Below are 16,594 nucleotides of genomic sequence, written 5' to 3'. Positions count from 1 at the left end.
TACCATACTACTTCTAACGTACTAAATTATAAAATTATTCTTAACAATCTGTAGCGTTGTGATTGCAAACTGTTTTCAATCCAAGCTAATTTATATCTTACGACTGAACTAACAAATATGTACATCTGAACCTCATAATTGACGATTGTATTAAAATGTCTTAACATATACTTAACACTTAACTGAATTAACCTTCATCTGGTGCGGGAAGGGGTCGAAATGCGCCCCCAATGATATTTCCACCAGTGCATGTGTGGCGAAAATATACTATACTATTATAATATACTATATATACAATTTATAGTATATAGTTGTCGTGGTAAGACCACTAGTAAGAGAGACAAAGTATTCCTCGTCCGCACCGGCTGAAAGTATCGGCGCGGGCCAATATGGACGTGTTTCGCAGTGAAGGTGTTAACTTTATCGTTCTCTGACTTATAGCCAGACAATTTGGTGTAAGATGTAGAAAAACATTAATAAAATGAAATCAAAGAAAACAGTTTGCAGTCGTACAAATCTAAATTAAATCAAAACCCGTCCTTTAGATCGTTAATTCTATTTCACTTAATAAGTCTAGCATTATCTTCTCTAAAATATATCCTTAAATCTAAGAAATACTATCGTTAGCCTTTAGAGCTGTTATCGTTATTCTCTTCCAAACCATACATACATTTAAATCTTGAACTGTCGTGGCTTGCCGCATTACATTAATGATTGTATTTGATGGAATGGTTGATTTAGGAAGTTGATCAGTCTTCATGACTCTTGAAAATCTCTGCTGCTCCCTTCTATATTTTATCGTGCCGAATATGCTGACGGATCTCTAACTAACCCACCACTGTAGCATATTCGTGAACCAGTATTGTTTATATACATGATGCGACACCTTAAGTCATTATCATCTTAGGCATTACAGCCCTGGATAGGGCCTTAGCCTGGTCCAGTAGTCCAGTATCCTCTCCAGACTGCTCTGTTCAGGGCTTTCTCCTTCCAGTTCCTGACACCAATAACTTTGAGGTCGTGCTCTACGCCATCTAAACCATAGGAGTTTGAGCCTGCCAGGACTTCTGCGGTCCTCTGGTTTGCCATACAGTAGTTATCGACACCTTAAATGGGAAATCAAAATATTGCAGAAATTTGCTGACATTAATCAAAAAGAACTGAAAATACTAACAACTACTAACCCCCGTTAGTTTCCACATATCTAGAATATTATTATAGTCTTTAGTTCTAAATAGTGTTGAGAGGTTTAAATTTAGTATTTTTTTAGAAGTAATTACTAAATTTTTGGATTTACTGTCACGATCAATTCATTTGAGCCCTAGTTACTCAGACGTAGTATTTTTACGCGAAAGAAAAAGTACCGAAAATATATCGTGACTCGTCTTTAGATTTCGGGCTTAGTTAGATATCGCAAGAGTGACAATACTGTCGATAAAGAGCAATCGATAGTATTACAAGCGTTACTGTTGCTGCTTGTAAATTTTAAAAGAAAAAGTAAAAAATTCTTTCCAAAACTTTCTCGCGAAATAACCTAACCCCATAAAAACACGATATCTTAAGTAAATATTACTCCGTAACGACGCAAAATGACCAGTTGATATACAAGTTGACACGTGAAGTAATGTGAAAAATTCTAATGAATGTAGTATGTAGTTAGTATATATGAACTTCATCCATTGTTCAAACATTAATTTTGCATACTAATTTAGTAAATTATGTCCTCATGATACGATATGATTTACTAAACATAATTTATCATATAGGTAATCCTTTCCATTTATCATTATCATTATTATGCATAATAAGATCATTAGTAGATTTAAGATATTAATATAAAAGGTTAGAGTAGTCGGTAGTATAAAGATAACAATATCATTCTTAAATATAACTTTATATTTTTAGGTGTTTTACGATATTATTAAAATCAAATTTAATCTTAAAATAAGTTAGGAGTTTAAGAGAACGACATTAGAATTTGTCAATTAAACAGTAGTTTTGCGATTAATGACCTTGAGTCGTTAATACGCATTTAGTGTTCGTATTTATTATTTAATTGCTTGAATTATTTGTTTTTGCTTGTTCAGTAGCGTAGACATATTGTACATACATAAAGACACACAATGCGAGTGATAGTCATCTATAGAATCATATATATTTAAATGTCATTTAATGAATGTACATATTTAAAAAAATATATTAATCTATTCTAACTATTGTAGTTTTTCGAATGCACCACTTTATACTAATTAAAAAAAGATATAGAAAACTTAATGTCGGGATAAATAGAGTCTAAGTTCTATTTTATTGCCACCAGCGTTTCAAATTTCATACTGTCTCTTTTCACTCGACAAATTTATTTCTTGTTAGCAACAAGCTTCCATTGAAGACACAAGGGAATGTTTGAATACTGTGGTGCATAATATTATCGTAGCTTCAATTTATCTTCTATCTTTTTAGGTCTTTAGGCCATGTTATATCAGTAATATTTATAAATTAAAAATTAAAAAAACGCTTACATTTGAAATTTATCATTATAAACTTTAGTAGTAGAAAATTATAAGTAGTGGAATTTATTTAATAAGTCATTATTAATGTAAATATTCGTTACGTGTTTCCAACGAAAAATATTGTATCATTTACGTACATACATATATTTAACTATATTTAACATTTTTTAATAACTGTCTATTGTCAAGTATATCTCAACCAATAAAATCTTAGATTCGTTCTTTGACTTAGATTTAAAAAGATAATCAAAATATTTACATAGCGTAGCTAATGTTTGTAAATTAGTTTTAGCGGAACGATAAAAGTACATGTTCTAACTTTTCAATTTTGTAAAATTGCTTATCATTTGGTTGATACATGAAAAGATAAGAATTTAAATGTCGTGATTACGGAATAAATCAAAATCAATCAAATCAAGATTTAAAAATGCGTAATAATAATAATATATGCATCAAGCACATTTTTCATGTGTCATATATTTACAAATTCAGAACATACATTAAAAATATGTAGTCAGTTGAATCATAGGTTATTCAAATATCGTTTCATTGCATTAATATAGATGTAGAACATAATTAAATCTAATTAAAGATAATCATTAATTGTTAAAAGGATTCAAGAATGTTATGGCTTTTGAATAGCTAACAATATTCTTTAGAACAAGCACTTGTATTTGTAAAATACTTTAAATTTACCGTCGCAACAACGGTGAAAGTCTTATTAAAGCATTTTATTTAAAATGACATTTTTCTTCATTTAATCATTAACATGTTTAGTAGTTATATTGTGTAATCGTATGTACTCATAGATGTATGTGAGATGGTAAACAATCATAATCAGTGATCGAATAAATTGTTACAACAGAAAAGTAATAATTGTTTTATTCTGAATCTATACTAATACTAATATACTAATACTAATACTAATAATATTATAAAGAGGAAAGATTTGTTTGTTTGTTTGTTTCGAATAGGCTCCGAAACTACTGGACCGATTTGAAAAATTCTTTTTCCATTAGAAGCCGACATTGTCCCTGATGAACATAGGCTACTTTTTGTAATTTTTTTTTTTTTTTTTTTTTTTTTCTGGTTTCATGTTTGTTTTAATGTTTCCGAAGCGAAGCGAGGGCGGGTCGCTAGTAAGGAATAAATTAACATTGAACATTTTAGGACATTTGATGAAATTATTTTACTGATTGCCATTTTCTAATTGACGGCCATTAAATATTGACGAAGCTTTGAAAATTGTGAAAAGAAAATGTATTTTACTGTCACAACCTTTAATGAGAAGAAGAATTTTATACTTTTAATAGATTCTGATGCTACCCGGGGGAAGCTGACGAGATCAATGAAAGTATCATTTAAACATGTTGTATGTATGCGTTCGTGGCTTAATGGTTAAGATGGTTTTTATTTTTTATTGCTTAGATGGATGGACGGGCTCAGAGCCCACCTGGTGTTAAGTGGTTACTGGAGCCCATAGACATTCACAACGTAAATGCGCCACCCACCTTGAGATATAAGTTCTAAGGTCTCAAGTATAGTTATAACAGTGTATGCGTAATGAGTTATTCGACTATAAAAGCTTTATAGCGAAGCTTTCATTCGTTGTTTTCAAACATTTACTTAAATGTAATTGTTTTGTAAGTCTTTTTTACTATAAATGTGTTAACTGGCTGTCCTATTAGTTGGGTACGGTAGTTATTTTTATGATATTTGTATCTACTAGGATCGTCTATGGGTTTATAATTATGATCGGGCCGGATTTCTTTATTTTCGGAGCCAGAAAATATCTCCTATGCCCCCGGGTTAGTTATTAAAACATATTCAAAAAACCTGAAGGTGTTCTTGTAGAGATATTTAACATCTTGCCAGGATGTTTAAAATAATTAGAATCCAGAGCTCTGACTTTCATATTCAATTATGCAGGTTTTTAAATGCGACGGTAAGCATCGGTTTTTTAACCCTCAGACAGCCCACTGAGTTTCTCGCCGGATCTTCTCAGTGGGTCGCGTTTCCGATCCGGTGGTAGATTCTGCGAAGCACTGCTCTTGCTAGAGTCACTATTAGCAACACTGCGGTTTGAACCCCATGAGCTCACCTACATGTTAGGGCAAAGCTGAAATAGCTTCTCAAGGCTATCAGCATAGGTAGGAAAAAAATATATCGGTTTTTTATTTTACTCCAAAATTATACTAGTATTAGCTAGTAAGCTATTGCTAGTATCTGTATATGTTATGTTTTATGTATAGAGCTTCGTTTTCTTACCACATACAACCTATTTTGCTCGTTCTATTTCAATTCACTATTATTCTGAATTATTAATTTTGTCGTTAGTGTGTTACGTCGCAGATGCAAATCAATCAATTACAGGATATTTCATAACCATACCAATAATAACGGAATTTGAACTTAGCTGTCTTAACAATAAAGTAAATAATTCATTGAACCAATACAGGAGTCGTCTATTATTCAAGCACTTAAAATTGGACCGTTTCAGAATTTTGCTTCAGTTCCCATGAAGTATTCTTAAACAAATTGGATTCGCGTTTGCTCCATTTCAACTGTATTACTAAGTGAATAAGATTGTGAATCGTTTGGTAAAGTAGTGTAGGGATGGTCTGTGTAGGGGTGAGTTTGTTATGGTAAGTAATTAGACAAATTAGCGAGGGCAGCATCTTTGCTGCAGTGGTTGAATCAAGATATTTGCGAATTGTTGGATAACAAATTTCGATCGTATTTTGTATACATATAGGTATATTTATTTATAGAGCAAGGGAATTCTCGGCGCGAAGTAAGGAACGTAGGCAGACGGACATTACGGCTATTTAGAAGGCCTTAAATATTTCACAAAATCATCGAACTATTTATATTTAGGGCTCAATGTTTATAAAAATTTTAGAGGAACCGCCCGTGTTGGAGTACTACAAGCTCAATCATGGTTTGTTTTTAATTTATCACGTTCTGGTCGTGACAAGAAATTTAAACAATTGTACAAATTTAAAAGCTGCATTCATTTTACAGATTTCGTACTGTAAATAAATATTTAAATAAAGTAAATATTTAAATGTCTGTGATAACAGTGAAAGCAAATGAAACAGGACTCGAGCCCTCTATAAACAAAATCAATTGAAGTCTTTGATCAGTCAAGCACCATCCAACTTGTTTGTGCCGGTTCGATTTCATTAGTGTTTTAGTATTTGTTTGTTTGTTGGTTTAGGGATGGGATTACATTAATGTTTTATTTATAAAATAATAGTTTTCGATATAGTTTTTTCAATGGTTTTCAATGGCAACTTGAAAAAGGTAGGGATATTTTACGTTTTTGACCTCACCAGTTTGTATATGTGTTTGATGTTTCGCTAAATATACGTCGGTCGGTCGTGTGATACGAATAGCATTCTGCATGCCAATTTGAAACGGGTTAACATAAAAAGAAACAAAAAATCTTCATGAACTTTGGGTCATTAGAATTAAAACGTTAAAGGTTTCACTTCTCCCAGTTAGTGTTCAAATATTAAATCGAATCGACCTTACAATAAAAAAGAAAGCACTTCAAAGAATCGCATTACGTCCTTGAAGCGATGTCGGGAAAAACCTTAACAGCTATAGAGCAGGGTTGGCAGTGGGGTTGGAAAGGGTCAGACGTCCGTGAAAATTTAACAAGCACTTCATCCCCCCGCTACACAAAGGTGGAACTAGGGCTTGTTACGATTTGGCAGTCGTACCTACCTGTGTTTAATTTTTAATTGGCGCATACGAGTGGATACCCAATTCTGATGTTTCTAAGTGAAGTAGTCAAGTATTTTTTGGCTTTAGCCAAAAAGGGCTGTGTGATTTTAAATATTTGCCGAAGATTATAAGCATCTTCACATGAATATCGCCATCGGCCTTAATACATGAGGTCGGAGTCTCAATTGTATGGTATAAAGACCACTAATCCAACCTAATGGTAGAAACGGCAGGATCGTATAAATTTTAAAATAGAAAATTTGGAGGGTATGATATTATTCGGTCATTTTGCGTTGCCATGGATGTGTCGTGTAAAGAATGGATAGAATACGGAATGTGTATGTTAGTGGAAGTTTGAAAGTGGCACCCGAGACAGAGATGTTGAGAAGTGCGCGTTTGGGATGGTATGGACATGTGATGAGATGAAATGACAATGAGGTTGTTAGGAGAGTTTTAATTATGAACGTGGAAGGCTTTAGACGAAGAGGTAGACTTAAGAAAAAATAGATGGATTGTGTGAAAGACGATATGTGTAAGAAGGGATTGAGGGAAGATATTGTATATGACAGAGGAGTATGGAAGGAGAAAACATGTTGCGCCGACTCCAGGTGGCTGGGGGAAGCGCAGGAGAATGATGATGATGATATTATTCGGTCATTACCTTTTCAGTATCTTACCACCCACCACCGGAACAGAGTTTCTCCTTATTACCTGGGAGTGATCATCGACTCCATATTACCACGCATCATTTGGCTCTATACAGAATTCATTCAAGGTGTTCTTTAAGCGCAATACCATGTCTTTCTTCAAATGAGGTTATAAAAAAGCATCAAAAGGCAGTTGGTTGGTTATGCCGTTGGTATAACTGGTACCTGATAGATTTATACGTATCGGGGCAACTTGGCATGTGGTACGCTTTTCTGTCTTCGAAAACTATGAACCATTTCTTGGAGAACGTCGTATTTTTTCAGATGTTTAATGGGTGGTCTTTTGATAGTAAAGCCCGGTATAGTATACCCCGGTTCATAGTTGGGTGGGATGATTGGAGATCATTATGACTTAGAAGACAAGTTGGGCGTCGCAGAACGAGGCAGAATGTTCAATCCATTTGGTCAATTCATCATTAGGTCAAATGAAAATGAAAACGAAAAAATCAACTTTGAGAGTATTATGTATTTATTATTCGAAAAACGAAGAAATTAAAAGCTTTGAAACCTGTAGTCTCTTCGTAGCAATCTACGGAGTATTTCGTAGCTAAGCTAATAACGCGACACTACGGGCTGTAGACTCAACCCAATGATTCATTAAGGTTTTGTTTAATGAATCATTGAATCCAATTTACCTTTCTTGTTTTCTTAATTTGAACATGGATATTTTGATAACTGTCTAGGGCCGGAGTCTCCGTCTTCTGATCATTCAGTCGGTAAGCTTAGTGTTCTTGTCTGCTATGAGTTTTAGCAAATTTGTATCTTATGCATTTGCCATTCGACATCAATACCTACTTTATATTGGAATTTATCCGATAACAAAAACTTGGATACGATGTAGGGCTTAGACGTACTCGACACATCTACCTTTTTGGTAACTAATGCAAGATGAGCCCTCAATGCGCCGTATATTATAATAAAATTTTGCAAATCAAAATATCGTACACACAAAAACTATAGTGGCTTAATCTCTAATCTAATATTTAATAATCTAATATGTCATTAATTTAACAATTGCTATCATGTCTAATGCTGTCTGTACTATTACTATACAAGTTAAACTAATGACTGCGTAAGAGGATAAAGACGATGTTCATTAATTAAGATGCCAAAGAGTAGCAGTTAGGCAGGTAGCAAATATTGACCACGCGATGTACGGTAGGAAGAGGCCAGCTGCCCATCTGTTGACCATATAGAAGCTTATTGCGCAGCCCACTGCTAGTATATCCAATATCACAATATGTAGAAGAGCCTGAAAAAAAAACAATATTTAAAAAATCACACAACGTCTTTGATCTAGGCTAGCGGTTCTCAACTACTGTGTTGGGATATCTCGCGTGTCGCCAGATTTACAATTACGACAATTTTTTCTAAGTTAAACTATTAGAAACCGCATCCTTGGGGTACATATTGGGTAAATACGCAGCTGCTCACTAGATGTCCCTTTCATAACTGCGTTTAATAGACTTATATTGTTTAATTTAATGAATGTATCTTCGCTTTATTTATCCAATGTAAATATTGATCTTTTAGAACGATAGTGAAAACAAATGTTATTATAAAGTAGATATTAGCATATATAAAAAGATTGGTTGAGTTTTAGTACATCACTGAATAAGATTTCTCTACTCCGCTTGTACGTCATTTTACAATGCTATTTTCTTGAAAAATATATTTAAATAATATTTTTTTTTATGACCTAAACATTGTACATATCAACCATACGAAAAAATGTTATTATTTTATTGTAATAAATAAAGCTATATCGGTACATCGACAACGGCTTTACTCCTTAGGATAAGAGCTTTCAATACTGATTCAATACTCACCAGTCCAAGCTTATGGAGTCCGAAGAACACAGGAGTCCACGTCCAGTTGACGAACAAATGAATCAGATAAAGAGTCAAAGGGAATTGCGACTTTTCTAGAAACATAAGGAGATTCACTTAAATTTTTTTTTTATTGCTTAGATGGGTGGACGAGCTCACAGCCCTCCTGTTGTTAAGTGGTTACTGGAGCCCATAGACATCCACAACGCAAATGCGCCACCCACCTTGAGACATAGGTTCTAAGGTCTCAGTATAGTTACAACGGCTGCCTCACCCTTCAAACCGAAACGCATCACTGCTTCACGGCAGAAATAGGCAGGGCGGTGGTACCTACCCGTACGGACTCACAAGAGGTCCTACCACTAGTATTTACGCAAATTATAATTTTGCGGGTTTGATTTTTATTACACGATGTTATTCCTTCACCGTGGAAATCAATCGTGAACATTTGTTGAGTACATATTTCATTACTTATATGATATTGACAATATACATGAGCACCAGCTAGCACCGTCTTTCCTGGGACATATTTATTTATAGCTTCATGTACATTTGCCGAACTAACGCCTAAGGTATTCCCTACTAGTCAACCAAGGGTTTTGCAGAAAAGAACCTATTATGTACATTGGTTGTTTAATTACAAGAAAAATAGATGTCTTACAATGCTTATATACTATATACTTACAATACTTAAATACTATATACAATAATTATATACTGAAGTATTCCAGATGTCTGTATGTATACTGATGTTAAAATTACGGCACAATCGTATTTATAGTGAAAACCAAAACTAGAACTATAACTATAACTTGTAGTCGATAATAATTTGCGCAGGAGTTGCCGCCCCTTTCAACATGTCCTCCGCCTGAAGAACAATAGATCAAAGCGTGGCCATCTTGTGTCTTTACCACTCCGACAAATAAGATGCGCCGGCGACATGTGGCAGGGGGCGTGGTTTAACATTCTTTGCACACGGCACTCGGATCACCTGATGTGACGTAAAATCGTATGATTTTGGTGCTTCGTTGAGATGTGCGAGTTGACTTGCTCACTCGCCACACTACTCCCCCGGCGAGACCGTGACTACGGGCGATAGTATTTTGGGAATCGGACTATCCTCCCACTCCTAGTCTTCCTGACTGGTTCTTTAGGCGTCACCGGATTTGGACTCTGGATCCTAGATTGACTAGCGTTGAGGTCCTCTCGTGCCACATAAGCTGGTTTGACTCGGTCAATTGTGACTTTCTGCGTCTTTCCTTGAACCTCGATGTCCACTGTCTTTTCGTCGCGACGTAGCACTTTGTATGGGCCCAAGTATGGAGCTTGCAGCGATCTTCGTGCTGGACCTTGGCGCAGAAAGACGTGGGTCGCTGTTCTCAGGTCTTTAGGGACATAAAAGGGTCGGCTCGAGCTTGTATGCCATGATGTGGGTTGCGGCGTTAACTTCGACATATGCGTGCGCAACCTGCTGACTAGGTTGCCCATGTCTGCAACATCTCCTGACGTCGACGTGAAAAACTGTCCAGGTAACCGGAGCGGTTCACCGTAAACAAGTTCTGCTGTGGATGCTCCTAGGTCTTCTTTCCAGGCGCTGCGTATTCCCAGTAATACCCACGGAAGTGCTTCCGTCCAGCTGGAATCTGCGTGGCACATAATTGCGGCTTTTAGCTGGCGGTGAAGTCGCTCAACGAGACCGTTGGCTGCGGGATGGTACGCCGTGGTGAGGTGATGCGTAGCACCTATGAGGGCGGCTAAATCCCTGAAGGTTTGGGAGTCAAATTGCCTTCCACGGTCTGTAGTGATGTGCTCAGGACAACCAAAACGTGATATCCATCCAGTGGTGAGAGCGGAAGCGCACGTTTCTGCGGTGATGTTCTGCAGCGGGTATGCCTCAGGCCAACGCGTAGCGCGGTCGATGACGGTGAGACAGTACTGGTAGTTGCAGGATACCGGCAGTGGTCCAATTAAGTCGAGGTGAATGTGGCTGAAGCGTGCTGATGGTGGTTTGAAAGCACGTAAAGGAGCGGAGGTATGGCGGCTCACTTTACTTCTTTGACAAGCTTCACACTGCTTAGCCCAGCTTCGACAATCTCGCCTTACTCCAGGCCAGACAAACCTTTGTGTTACTAATTGGACACTAGCTTTCGCTCCTGGATGACTCAGGTTATGCAGTGCTAAGAAAACTTGCTTACGAAAGGACTGCGTTATGAAAGGTCGTGGTGTCGCAGTAACGTCGCAGTAGACTTCTGTGGTGGACTCTGGTAATTTGAGTTTCTTCAGCTTCAGAGAGGATCCATTGCTCAGTAAGTCGTGGAGTTCGGCGTCTGTTTCTTGCTCTTTGGCCAGTGACTCATAGTCTAACGGAAGGGTAAGCTCTTCAATCCTCGAAAGAGTGTCTGCTACCACATTTTCCTCTCCCTTGATATACCGTATATCCGTAGTGAATTGGTTGATATAATCAAGGTAACGAAATTGCCGTGGAGAGCAGTTTTCGCGGTTGGTTGCGAAGGCGAAGGTAAGCGGCTTATGATCTGTTACGACAGAAAAAACTCGTGCTTCCACCATGAATCTGAAGTAACGTATAGCCTCATAGATAGCTAAAAGTTCACGGTCGTATGGACTATACTTCTTCTGCGAAGGGCTCAGCTTTTTAGAAAAGAAAGCCAGAGGTTGCCATTCTTGACCGTTCAGCTGTTGTAATACACCTCCGATGGCGGTGTCTGATGCATCAGTATGGATCGATAGCTCAGCCTTCGGATCTGGGTGAACTAACAGTGTGGCTTCCGACAAACTCCTCTTGCAGTTTTCGAAAGCTTCTAAATGTTCCGCTGTCAAGGTTATAGGATGTGATCCTTTGATTTTAGGACCAGCAAGTAAGCTGTTGAGAGGCGCTTGAATGGAAGCTGCGGCTGGCACGAAGCGGTGATAAAAATTCAACATGCCCAAAAAGCGTCTCAATTCTTTGACAGTTCTGGGGGTAGGAAAATCCTTGATAGCTTGGACCTTGCTTTCTAGTGGCTTAACGCCTGCTGCAGAAACTTTGTATCCCAGGAACTGCACCTCTGGTTGGCCAAATACACACTTGTTGGTGTTTATCAGAACTCCATAATCTGACAGTCTTTTGAAAAGCTGTTTAAGGTGGTCTTGATGTTGGTGGCTGCTACTGCTACTGACTAAAATATCATCAAGATAAGCATAGCAGAAATCTAATCCTCGCAGAACTTCATCCATAAAACGCTGGAACGTTTGAGCGGCGTTACGAAGACCAAACGTCATGAATGGGAATTCGTATAACCCAAATGGTGTTGTTATGGCAGTTTTCGGTATGTCCTCTTCAAAAACCGGAATTTGGTTGTAGGCCTTGACGAGGTCAATTGTTGAATAGATGGCGCTGCCTGTGAGTTGCTGCGTGAAGTCTTGCAAGTGCCTCACGGGATATTGATCAGGTATCGTGCGTGCGTTCAACATCCTATAGTCTCCACATGGACGCCAACCATCGTCCTTCTTGCGGACTAAGTGAAGAGGCGAGGACCACGGGCTGTCGGATCTGCGTGCTGTTCCATCCTGCAACATTTGATCAAATTCCTTTTTTGCAATTTTCAGACGTTCCGGATCTAAGCGCCGAGGACGACTGGAAACTGGCGGGCCTGCGGTAGTTCGTATGTGGTGGACAGTCGAATGCTGCACGATATTGCACTGTCTACCAGCAGGACGGGTGACATCTGGATACTCTCTCAGCAGTTGATGGTATACCGAGTTGTCCGTAGTGGTGCGAACGGATGAAATTGCCTCTGTTGAATTGTTTGTTGGTGCGGCAACAGTAAGTGCTGTAATGCCATCGATCAGGCGTTGATTGCGGCAATCGACTAGTAGGCTATAGTAACCTAGGAAGTCGACACCGATGATAGGCTTCGTCACATCTGCTACGACGAAACGCCAAGTGAAACTACGTCGTAGTCCTAAGTCCAGCGTAAGAGGCAGGTCACCGTAGGTGGATATGATTGATCCATTGGCTGCAAATAGCTCGTATTGAGTTTTGATGCGTGGCTCCCGAACAGCGGATCGCGGAAAGACGCACAGGTCTGAACCCGTATCTACCAGATATTGCACCTTCGTTTTGCGGTCCGTTATGAACAGGCGGCTCGTTAAGGAAAGGCAGTCGTTAACCGCCACTATTGGCTGCCTTGGGAGTTTCCCGCCTTCTGGTAGGTACATGGCTGGGTGCATCTTCTTGCTCGCTCTCCAAAGCGGTAGTGAAAGAAGCAGTATGGATGATCGCTTGGACGAGAACGGGAACGTGAGCGACTTCTTGAGTTCCAACTTTCTTTAAAGCGTGGCCGTGGGCGTCTGCGTAGATCCATACTCATAGTCTCGAGTTTTCGACTGAGTTCCTCCACTTTACGGGTCAACGCGTCAATGGTGCTTGGTATGACTGCAGATGTTGACAAACTGGCTACTTGACTTGCTACTTGCATGGTTACTGGAACGACATCATTGACACGATCTGCAAGTTCGGCTAAATCTTCTAGCGACATCTTAGTTTGCTGCGCTGCTATGCATGTCTGCAGATGAGTAGGTAAGCGACTTGCCCAGATGGTGCGGATGAAGTCGCTCGGAACATTTTCTCCGGCCAGAAGCTGCAGGTGTCGAAGGAACTGTGTAGGTTTGCGATCTCCCATCTCCTCATGCATCAACAATTGCTTAATCTTCTTTTCTTGCGAAGCTGATAATCTCCGTATGAGTTCATGTTTGATCGTCTCATATTTGTTGGTGGCTGGAGGTGACACGATCAACTCCCGGATTTCTGCTGCATGCTGCGGTTCCAGTTGCGACAACACGTAGTAGAACTTCGTGGCGTCTACGCTTATATTGGACAAGGTGAACTGCCCTTCCAGCTGAGCGAACCACAGTTCTGGGTCTTCGGGGTTGAACTTAGGCGTCTTCACTCCTACACGGTAGGTTCCTCCCAGTAGCACGTCGTCGGTAGCTTCGGACTGCATGTTGCGTGTTTATAGAATCGTCGAAAGGTCACCAGTGAAGTATTCCAGATGTCTGTATGTATACTGATGTTAAAATTACGGCACAATCGTATTTATAGTGAAAACCAAAACTAGAACTATAACTATAACTTGTAGTCGATAATAATTTGCGCAGGAGTTGCCGCCCCTTTCAACATGTCCTCCGCCTGAAGAACAATAGATCAAAGCGTGGCCATCTTGTGTCTTTACCACTCCGACAAATAAGATGCGCCGGCGACATGTGGCAGGGGGCGTGGTTTAACATTCTTTGCACACGGCACTCGGATCACCTGATGTGACGTAAAATCGTATGATTTTGGTGCTTCGTTGAGATGTGCGAGTTGACTTGCTCACTCGCCACAATACTATACTTCACAGTACTAAAATAGATGATTTTATTGGTGTTAGGAAGTCTTGTGAGTCCGCATGGATAAATACTACCACCCTGTCTATTTCTGCCGTGAAGCAGTAATGCGTTTCGGTTTCAAGAGTGCGGTGGCCGTTATACTGTAAACACTGAGACCTTACAACTTGTAGGAACCATAAATGTCCCCATAGCAACTAATAATAATATGTAGGTATGTGTTAGCGATAATTATATTGCAGTGATTCTATGTCAGTCTCGGGATTGTCGGGCTGTCGATAGCACGTTAGGTTGTAATCCCAATATACTTTAGTCACTTAACTGAACACGTGTCTTATTAATCCTTGCCCGATATAGAGACTCGACAAACTCATCTCTCGCGGTAAGTGGCGGCATTTACGTTGTAGATGTCTATGGGCTCCGGTAACCATTTAAACGGTAGGCAGCGGCTTGGCTCTGCCCCTGGCATTGCTGACGTCCATGAGTGACGGTAAACACTTACCATCAGGTGGGCCGTATGCTCGTCTGCCTATACGAAAATAAAAAAAAATAAAAAAAAAAACATGTAATGCGACGGTATAAAGGCTATTGTAGCGTAAATACTTGAGAACTGTTAGAGTTGATGGTTGCCGCTTCAGGACGATAATCGACATCTTTCTTAACCTTACACTACACAATGTACAACGATATACTTCCTGCACACACCTGTAAAGCCTCCACCGTCTCTGTATACCAAATAAGATGAAAATCCTATCATGGTGTAGAAAACTGTCCAAGCGGGACCGAAGACCCAGTTCGGTGGCGTCCAAGATGGTTTATTGATGGTGTCGTACCAGGAGTCTCCGTCAGGTCTGCTCACTTGACCCATAACTGAGATACTACTTAACCATCCTCCGACATTAGGTAGGAGTAATGCAACTATTAAGACCCAGACTCTCATTATCTGTAAACAAAACAAATCTTAACTCATTGTCATCATCATTCTCCTACCCTTCTTCCAGTCACTTGGGGTTGGCGCAACATGTTGTCTCCTTCCATACTCTTCTATCAAATACAATTTCTTCGCTCATGCCCCTCTTACACATACCGTCTTTCACGCAATCTATCCATTTCTTCTTAGGTCTACCTCTTCCTCTAAAGCCTTCCATATTCATAGTTAAACCTCTCTTAACAACCTCATTTTCATTTCGTCTCATCATATGTCCATATCAAAAAAACTCTTGACAACAGAATCTTAACTCATTATCATGTCTTTATTTTCGTTTTTATCAATGAAATCTCCAGTACTACAGACTGGATTTCTGTCTTTTAAGCACATCTCGTTGCTATCTTCGATAAAATAAAATTTGGTAACTTTAGCTCTTGGATAATAAATGCCACCTCACCCAGAAGCATGAGGTCGATGTCTCAATGGTATTTGGTAGCGGAACGCATCACAGCTTCAGGTCAATTATAGGCAGGTGCGACTTTCCTAGTCGAGTATTGTAACATAGTATACTTACATTGGTATAAATTTTTGGTTTTCTCCAAACAGTTGATGGTTTAACACTTAAAGGTTCGAAGAAAAGAAATCAAATATTTAAAAAAAAAACCACTTGTTTACAGACAGCACCGTAGCGCTCTTTATCTGAACTGAACAATGATGACTGATAACGTCATTGATATTAACATTGATAACGTGACAATGATTATCACAATTTTGTGATAAATCATACGGTCTACTATGTTACTATGATCCGGAATTTGGTCGCCGGGCAGTGGATCTGTCAAAATTATAATTTGTATAATGTGACAATTAATATTTGTAAATTGATTTTTGGAAGAAATTTCCCGCCTTAAAAACCAGTAAGGGTCTAAATTTAAGATTGTATTTGTTTTATATTGATTGTCGTCGTGTCCTATCGGATACAAATAATAATTATTATGAAATCCATTTATTTCAGATATAATTATTAATCAATATTATGTTAGTAGTGTGGCGGGTAGCCATCATACAACGCAAGATGGAAAGTGTATAATCTATGATGTTTTCGCTTACGACATTTTCAAGATAAGCTTGCATATATACAAGTTCCGAATACATATTTTGGATTCGTCGGTCTACCGAGCAATATCACCCGCTCGGTAGAAGATCATTGACTTCTTAAAAATATGTTAGTAAGGATACTGTAAGAAAACAAAAGTAAAGAACAACATACACTGATATATAATACAATTAGCATATTTTACTATTTCGAGAAAATTTATGGACTTTTCTAAAATGGTTGAGAAAAGGTCCATCTAATCTTGAGGACATCATGGCCAGGATGCTGTTGGAGCTAGCCCCTGTCCTACAGAGCAAGGACGCGCATCACTTTCTTAATATGGCAAAGAAATCGTCGATAAGCACCTCCGCAAACATTCCCGATGCGCGGCAGAATCGAGGCAGTCC

General features: G+C 38.7%; 1 protein-coding gene across 1 annotated transcript; it reads right to left on the bottom strand.

The window, feature by feature from the left end:
* Positions 1-7,395: 7,395 nt before the first annotated feature.
* On the bottom strand, positions 7,396-15,825 carry LOC101740279 (translocator protein). Its single transcript, XM_004926544.5, has 4 exons — positions 15,666-15,825; positions 14,869-15,106; positions 8,779-8,873; positions 7,396-8,201 (listed from the first exon to the last, which is right to left on the bottom strand). The coding sequence occupies exons 2-4, from the start codon at positions 15,101-15,103 to the stop codon at positions 8,046-8,048; spliced, it is 486 nt and encodes a 161-aa protein (XP_004926601.1). The 5' UTR covers positions 15,104-15,106; positions 15,666-15,825; the 3' UTR covers positions 7,396-8,045.
* Positions 15,826-16,594: the final 769 nt, after the last annotated feature.

The sequence above is a fragment of the Bombyx mori genome, chromosome 6 (genome assembly GCF_030269925.1).
Source record: "Bombyx mori chromosome 6, ASM3026992v2".
Taxonomy (NCBI): domain Eukaryota; kingdom Metazoa; phylum Arthropoda; class Insecta; order Lepidoptera; family Bombycidae; genus Bombyx; species Bombyx mori.
Note: the sequence above shows the minus strand (reverse complement) of the source record. Positions and strands in the feature narration are given on the sequence as shown.